This window comes from Cebus imitator, unplaced genomic scaffold (genome assembly GCF_001604975.1).
Source record: "Cebus imitator isolate Cc_AM_T3 unplaced genomic scaffold, Cebus_imitator-1.0 Scaffold136, whole genome shotgun sequence".
In the NCBI taxonomy this organism is placed as follows: domain Eukaryota; kingdom Metazoa; phylum Chordata; class Mammalia; order Primates; family Cebidae; genus Cebus; species Cebus imitator.
Window position 1 is genome coordinate 626,650 of NW_016107451.1, and position 8,474 is coordinate 635,123.

The window sequence follows — 8,474 nt, forward strand, 5'->3', positions numbered from 1 at the left end:
ACCATGTTGACCAGGATGGTCTCGATCTCTTGACCTCGTGATCCACCCGCCTCGGCCTCCCAAAGTGCTGGGATTACAGGCTTGAGCCACCGCGCACGGCCCTATATTTTTTATTTTGAAATGGGGTCTTGCTGTGTTGTCCAGGCTGGTCTTTAACTCCTGGGCTCAAGCAGTCCACCTGCCTCACCTTCCCAAAGTGCTGGGATTACAGGCATGAGCCACTACACCTGGCCCTACATAGCTTTTCAGATTACCACATTGATGTCTGTGTCTGTTGGGCATTATTTTTACTCTGGATTTTGCTCTTTTTGCCCATGCTAGAGTGCAATGGTGCAGTTTTGGCTCACTGCAACCTCTGCCTCCCAGGTTCAGGTGATTCTCCTGCCTCAGCCTCCCAAGTAACTGGTATTACAGGTGCCCACCACTGCGCCTGGCTAATTTTTTTTGTATTTTTAGTAGAAATGGGGTTTCACCATGTTAGCGAGGCTGATCTCAAACTACCGACCTTAGGTGATCCACCTGCCTTGGCCTCCCAAAGTTCTGGGATCACAGGCGTGAGCCACCGCACCCGGCCAAAAACCTCAGTGGAATTTCTTGAGGATTTTGCAATGTAATTCTAAAGGTTTTCTGGAGGAATAAATCATGAAACAAAAATTTGAAAACTCCAGCCTGGGTGATAGAGAGACCCTGTCTCAAAATAAATAAATGAAGTAACATGTTCTTTTAATGTAACTTTTACAATAAAGACTGTCCAGTTTCATTCATTTGGGAGAGTAAGTGGAGATAGGCAGAAATGAAGCCAGGGCATGTTTTGTAACTGTACATGTGCATTTGTTATAGCCGAAGTTTTCATTTAATAGTCCATTTTAGGAAAATTTGAATTAGCAGCTCTGTCACTATTTCTTTTCTCTTTTCTTTGTTTTGTTCGTTTGTTTGTTTTGTTTTGTCTTGTTTTGTTTTGTTTTGTTTTTGAGATGTAGTCTGGCTCTTGTCACTCAGGCTGGAGGGCAGTGGTGCCATCTCGGCTCACTGCAACCTCCGCGTCCCGGGTTCAAGCGATTCTCCTGCCTCAGCCTCCCAATAGCTGGGATTACAGGCACCCGCCACCATGCCCAGCTAATTTTTATATTTTTAGCAGAGATGGGATTTTACCACGTTGATCAGGCTGGTCTCAAACTCCTGACTTCCCAAAGTGCTGGGATTACCGGTGTGAGCCACCGTGCCCAGCCTCTATTTCTAACTTAGCAGAATTAGTAACAGTTCCAATTTCTAGATAGTAGTAAATGTCTAACTTTGCTATTTGCATGCATTTTCAGTCCTCATCCCACATGATCTTTTCAGAAGCATTTATTGATCCCTCCTTTCTCTTTTGTTCACTCTCCTTCATTTGCTTCCATGACACCAGACTCCTCCGCTGGTTTCCTCTTTCATTAATATGCACTGTTCTCTACTTTTCTGGCATACCTTCCTGTATCTGACCACTGGATATTGGTGTTCTTTACATAAGGCTCAGCCTTTAGCTCCTTTCTCACTCAGCACCCTACCCTCGGCGACTGCATTCACTTCTATGGCGATTTCCTACCTCACTGCAAATAAGCTACATATTTATATGTTCCTCCGACTCAGATTACTTTTCTTGACCTCCGATCTCACATATATGAGAAACTTGGATGTCTGAAAAACATCTCAGACTTGCTATGAGATGAGACTTGCTGAAACTTGCTGTGTCCAAGACCAAACTCATACTCTATTACCCTAATCCTGGTTCTCTGTTACTTATTTCAGTGAGTCTACCATTGCCCACCTTGTGATCCTTGATACTTGCTTCTCCACACTCACTAAAAAATGTCTGTCACTATTTCCTGTTGACTGTCTCTCTGAAGTGCTTCTGAAGTCATCTGCATCTCTCCATCCCCTCTGCCGCCCTAGCCCGTCATCACCTCTCACCTTGTCTGCAGAAGAGCTTCTCAGCGAGTCTGCTTAAAAAGCTTCACAGCCTGTTTGGTACTAATTTGATTTTAATTATGCCCCAAACCCTCTAAAATAGCACTTGGGGATAGAGAAGGTTAATGGATTTTAATTCTTCACAAGGGGCACTACCTAACTGCAATCACATCCATTCTAATTAGGGTTTTATATAAATTCTTCCCCCAGACTCCATCAGTTTGCTCTAATTCTAAGATTACGTACTTTCCATTTTTATTTATCATTACAAAGATTATTACCCATTTAAAAATGTCATTCGGCTTTCTGAGGGGATTTTGTTCTGTCCTATAAAGGACTTGTAAAGAGTCTTTTGCATTCTATTAGAGTGCAAGTCTTTGGGTCTTGAGAATTAAGAAACTTTTTTTGGCTGTGACAGATCTTTTATCTATTACCCTGGAGGTAAGTGTACTTTTTAATCTTTTTTTATTTTTATTTTTTAACATTTTTTATCTTTTAAATGAAATTGAAGTTGGAAGAGAGAGGCCGTTGTGTAAAAGGATCTCGTCTGGATTTTTTTCCTACAGAGTTGAAAGTACAACTGAAATTTTCTTTTACGTGTGTATCTGGCTTACTAGAATGGCTGGCAGGAGCCGAATAATTGTGGTTTCTGAGAGGACCTTGAGTACCCTTTTCCACCCCTTCCCTCACTACCCCACAACGGTCCAAGGATGTGCTTGTCTAGTTGCATTGGGGCCAGGATACTCTCAGGCAGACATGGTAGGCAGTGCAGCAGTCGCTGACCATCGAAGAGCTTCAGTGTTGGACCATCGTCTTTTCTCGCCTGTTCAGGATGCCTAATGAGGAAGCCAGATGATAAGCCTGGATTTCCTCTGAGTTAGGAATATCTAGCCTCTGCTTCTTCCTGCCAGATCCTTAGGAGGTTAGACCAGAACTGGGATATGGCAGATGAGAGCAGGCCTAGAGTAGCTGGTAGAGGCTGACTACTTTAGGCCTTTGGGAGAAACACTGGCTTTTCTTCTCTTGAATATACATTTTAGGATCTAATTGGCCAAGATAGTCAATATTGTAAAAGAGAGAGAGAGAGAGAGAAGAGAGACAGACAGACAGACTTGCTCTGTCACCCAGGCTGGAGTGCAGTGATGTGATCTCGGCTCACTGCAACCTCTGCCTCCTGGGTTCAAGCGATTCTCCTGCCTCAGCCTCCTGAGTAGCTGGGATTACAGGTGTAACCTACCACTATGCCCAGCTAATTTTTGTGTTTTTAGTAGAGACGGGGTTTCACCATGTTGGCCAAGTAGGTCTCCAACTCCTGACCTCAGGTGGTCTGCCTGCTTTGGTTTCCCAAAGTCCTGGGATTATAGGTGTGAGCCACCATGTCCGGTCTGTAAAAGTAATATTCATGGTTTGTATGTAGTCTAGTCTAGGGCTAGGGGTTCTACATAGCTTAGTACCAAACCGTAGTGGTCAAAGAGTGTTTTTTTTTTCTTTTGCCTGGAATGTTTGCCTCTTGAATGCCTCCGTTGAAACTCTGATGGGGCTAGCCAATGACTGATGTCTTGGCTCCAAATCAAATATTTTTCCGTGTCTCCACATGTAAGAAATTAGTTCTTTAGGGTTTTTTTTTTTTTTTTTTACTTCTTGTTTCTTTCAACTGACAACTTACAGACATTTGGGGAATTCAGCAGTTCAATATACCAAAAATTTTATACCCTACATACTTTTTCCTGCTTTTAGAGAATGGAATGTATATTGATCTGTTTTAAATTATTACTAAGGCATTTTAGCAAATAGCACTGATTTCTTTTAAGAAAATTGAGTTTTGTATGAGATTTTAAATGAAGACTTTTTATAAAGTAAATCAACTGAGTTTTGGGCATTTTAAGTTAATTAGTCATGTATTCCTTGACCTCTGCTTATGTGTACTTTATTTTTTATACAACACACAAAGGAGGTCAGCAAGGTTTCTATCCTTTAGGAAGTTTGAATCTAATTAGGAGGTAAGACTAACATACACAAAATTACTGGGGAACCAGTAGCTGTAATATGTATGAAATCAGATACCAGCTTGTGATTTCGCTACCAAAAAATACAAAAATTAGCCAGGCATGGTGGCATGCACCTGTGGTCCCTGGTACACAGGAGGCTGAGGTGGGAGAATCGCCTGAACCCAGAAAGTCGAGGCTGCAGTGAGCTGTGCTCACACCACTGCACTGCAGCCTGGGTGACAGAGTGAGACCCTGTCTCAAAACAGAATTCTGAGAAGAATTGTGTTTTCATGATTATTCTGACCTTTCCCTCTGGTGTGTAGAATGTGTTTTGAATTTTCATTTCACTAGGTACAGGGGCCTCCTGCATCTACCCGTTACTTGGAGCAACCTTGAATGGCTGGTATTTCCTTGCAACAGAAGTGGATGATATGTGTTTCAACTATGCAAAGAAAAATGTGGAACAGAATAACTTATCTGATCTCATAAAAGGTTAGCGCCACAGAGTGAATACCTCCAAACTTTGTGTTTTCTTTCACTTGCCTTCTTAATTTAACACATTTCATTACCTTTTTCATTAATATGCAGACTTTGGTAATTTTTTAAAATCTGGTACTTTGTCATTGGGTTTGCTGTTTTGATATGAGAATTAACTCAGAAAGAAAATAGTAACTACAGTTGATTCTTATTATTTGTGGATTCTGTATTTGTGAATTTGCCTACTTGCCGAAATTTAGTTATGCATTCATTTATTTTAGTAGATTTTCTTGAATAAATGTTGCTTTATTTGCCTTAGAAGTATTTCCAGAGACTTTAAGTGGTGGTTTTTTGTTTGTTTGTGTGTTTGTATGCTTTTATAGAGTTTATTTTTTAGGGCATTTTTAGGTTTGTAGCAAAATGGAGTGGAGGTTTGGAGATTTCCCGTATGTGCCCACCTCCACACATGCAGAGCCTTCTCCATTATCAACATCCCCCCCAGAGTGGGATATTTGTTACAGGTGATGCACTTACGCTGACACATCATTCTCACCCACCGTTCAGAGTTTACATTATGGTTTCCTCTTGGTGTTGTACATTCTGTAGTTTTGGACAAATGAAACTGGCATGTGTCTCCCAGTACATTTACACAAGGTCGTTTCACAGACACAGGATCATTTCACTGCCCTCCCGCCTTCCGGGCTGCAACTGTTCATCTCTCACTGCCCCTAGCCCCAGGAAACTACTGACCTTTGGACTCTCTCCATAGTTTTACATTGTTCAGAGTGTCATATAATTGGAATCATACAGTATGCAGACTTTTCATATTGGCTTCTTCTACTTAGTGACATTTATTTTTAAGTTTCCTAATGTCTTTTTATAGTTTGATAGCTTTTTTAAAAAAATTATTTTAATTTTTTTCGACTGCCTCTATAATTGCAGAGAGCTCATTTATTTTTAGCACATTTCATTTTAATATTCCATTATCTGCGTATACCAGAATTTCCCCGTTCACCTATCGAAGGATATCTTGATTGCGTCCAAGTTTTGACAACTACAAATAAAGTTGTGAGAAACTTCTGTGTGCAGCTTTTTCGGTGCATGTAAGTTTCGACTCCTTTAGGTAAATACCAGGGAGTGCGCTTGCTGGATGGTATAGTAATAGTATCTTTACTTTTGTAAGAAACCACCAAACTGTCTTCCAAAGAGCTGTTTTATGCTCCCGCCAGCAATGGCTGAGAGTTCCTGTTGCCCACATCCTTGGCAGCACAGGGTGTCGTCGGCGTTCTGGATTTTGGCCATTCTCATAGGCGTGTAGTGGTATTTCATTAATTTGTATTTTCCTGACATTGATGTGGAGCATCTTTTCATGTGCTTGTTTACCAACTGCATATCTTTTTTGTTGAGGTGTCTGTTCTGTTCAGGCCTTTTCCCTATTTTTCAATCATGTTCATTTTCTTATTGTTGAGTTTTAAGAGTTCTTGTCTTTTTTGAGTAACTGTCCTTTATCAGCTATGTATTGCAGATATTTTCTTGCAGTCTGTGACTTGTCTGTTCATTCTCTTGACAGTATCTTTAGTAGAGCAAAAATTAAATTTTTTTCTTTTTTAAAAAAATGATAGCCTAAAAAGTAAAAAAATTAATTTTAATAAGAATATATATGTGAGACCGGGCGCGGTGGCTCACGCTTGTAATCTCAGCACTTTGGGAGGCCGAGACGGGTGGATCACGAGGTCAAGAGATCGAGACCATCCTGGTCAACATGGTGAAACCCCGTCTCTACTAAAAATACAAAAAATTAGCTGGGCATGGTGGCGCACGCCTGTAGTCCCAGCTACTCAGGAGGCTGAGGCAGGAGAATTGCTTGAACCCAGGAGGTGGAGGTTGCGGTGAGCCGAGATCGCACCATTGCACTCCAGCCTGGGTAACAAGAGCGAAACTCCATCTCAAAAAAAAAAAAAAAAAAAAAAAAAAGAGCAAAACTCCATCAAAAAAAAAAAAAAAAAAAGAATATATATGTGGAAAAAATAGCTGATATTATTAACATTAAATATATATGTGTGTGTATATATATATATATGTATGAGGGTTCAAGTGATCCTTCCACCTCAGCCTCCTGAGTAGCTGGTTCTACAGGCATACAACACTATGCCCAGCTAATTTTTAAAAAATAGATATAGAGTCTTGCTTTGTTGCCCAGGCTGGTCTCAAACTCCTGTCCTCAAGTGATTCTCTTGTCTGGACCTCCCAGAGTGTTGGAATGATAGGCATAAGCCCCTGTGCCCACCAAGTCCAGCTTATTGAGTCCTTTTAAAGAATCGTATACAATACCTTTGGTATTGTATCCAAAAAGTGCTGTAATCCCAGCATGCTGGGAGGCTGAGGCAGGCAGATCCTTGAGGTCAAGAGTTTGAGACTAGCCTGGCCAACATGACGAAACCCCATCTCTACTAAAAATATAAAAATTAGTCAGCTTGGTGGCGCATACATGTAATTCCAGTGATTCAGGAAGCTGAGATACAAGAATCACTTGAACCTGGGAGGCGGAGGTTACAGTGAGCTGAGATTGCGTCACTGCACTCCAGCCTGGGAAACAGAGCAAGACTCTATGTTAGCTTTCTAGGAGTTTTATAGTCTTAGTCTTGCATTTGCATTTAGGTCTGTGATCTGCTTTGAGTTAGATTTTGTGTCAGGCGAACGTGATAACCAAACTTTGAGTTAGATTTTGTGAAGGATATAAGGTCTGTGTCTATATTCATTTTTTGCATGTGGATGTCCAAGTGATGTCATAGTATTAGTTCTTGAAAAGACTATATCAGTTCTGTTCCATTGATCTGTTCATTCACTAAAAACGTACTGTTTTGATTATAGTAGCTTTGTAGTAAGTCTTAGAATTGGGTAATGTCAGTCTTTCAACTTGCATCTTCTCTTTCAATATTGTGTTGGCTATCCTGAGTCTTGTCTCTCTAAATAGGCTTTAGAATTAGTTTATCAATAGCTAAAATGTATGTATGTATGTTTGTATGTATGAATGTATTTACTTATTTATTTTTAGAGACAGGGTCTCACTGTCGCCCAGGCTGGTGTGTAGTGGCTCATGGCAGCCTCAACCTCCTGTGTTCAGGTAATCATCCAGCCCCAGCCTTCTGAGTAGTGAGGCTGCCAGTGTGCACCTCCACGCCTGGCTAATTTTTGTATTTTTTGTAGAGGTGAGGTCTTGCCATGTTGCCCAGGCTGGTCTTGAACTTCTGGGCTCGAGCAATTCTCTGGCCTCAGCCTCCCAAAGTGCTTGGATTACAGGCTTGAGCCACCGCCCCTAACGTAAAACTTATTTTTAACTCCAAAATTGGCGTTCATGGTACTTTTGTGGTCATTCACAGACATGTGCATAGTAGCAAATAATTGAAGTTGCCCAGCGTGCATGTTCCCAGCTGAGGCTCAGCAAGGCGATACTGCGCTTTCTTACTCTAGCTTCCGTACTGTCAACCGAACATCCATTTCTTGGTCTATTTAATGCCACATGTTTTGGGCTTTTTTTTTTCTCTCATTTTTGTGCTTTTTCTTCGGGATTTTGCTGTTTAAATAGTCCCTAAACACAGTGCTGAAGCACTGTCTTGTGTTCCTCATTGCAAAGAGGCTGTGATGTGCCTTACGGAGAAAACAGGTGTTAGATAAGCCTCCTTCAGACACGAGTTGTACTGCTGTTGGCTGTGAGTTCAGTGTGAGTGCATCAGCCATGTATATTAGATAAAGTATCTTTAAACAGGAACACCACAAAACAAGGTTGTGTATCTATCAGTTGATGACAATGTGATCGGAGACTTGTAGGAACCTAACCCTGTACTACTGGAACCAGTGGTTCAGTATTCACTCACTGACTCTTTGTGGCTGCTTTGTAGAACATAACTAGCGCAGATAATGAGAACTCACTAGACATGAAATAACTTGGTCGCCAAGATTTTTTTTTTTTTTTTTTTTTTTTTGAGACGGAATTTCGCTCTTGTTACCCAGGCTGGAGTGCAATGGCACGATCTCGGCTCACCGCAACCTCCGCCTCCTGGGTTC

At 41.2% G+C, this 8,474-nt stretch overlaps 1 protein-coding gene across 2 annotated transcripts in view; it reads left to right on the forward strand.

Moving 5' to 3' along the window:
* Positions 1-8,474, forward strand: part of METTL16 (methyltransferase like 16) — an 81,585-nt gene that overhangs the window by 31,373 nt on the left and 41,738 nt on the right. The window contains exon 4 of one of the 2 annotated variants that reach the window (XM_017541625.2): positions 4,284-4,424. The exons of the other annotated variant lie outside the window; for it this stretch is intronic. Coding sequence (XP_017397114.1) covers positions 4,284-4,424 — 141 coding nt within the window. The remainder of the gene's footprint in view (positions 1-4,283; positions 4,425-8,474) is intronic. 2 annotated transcript variants of the gene reach the window in all.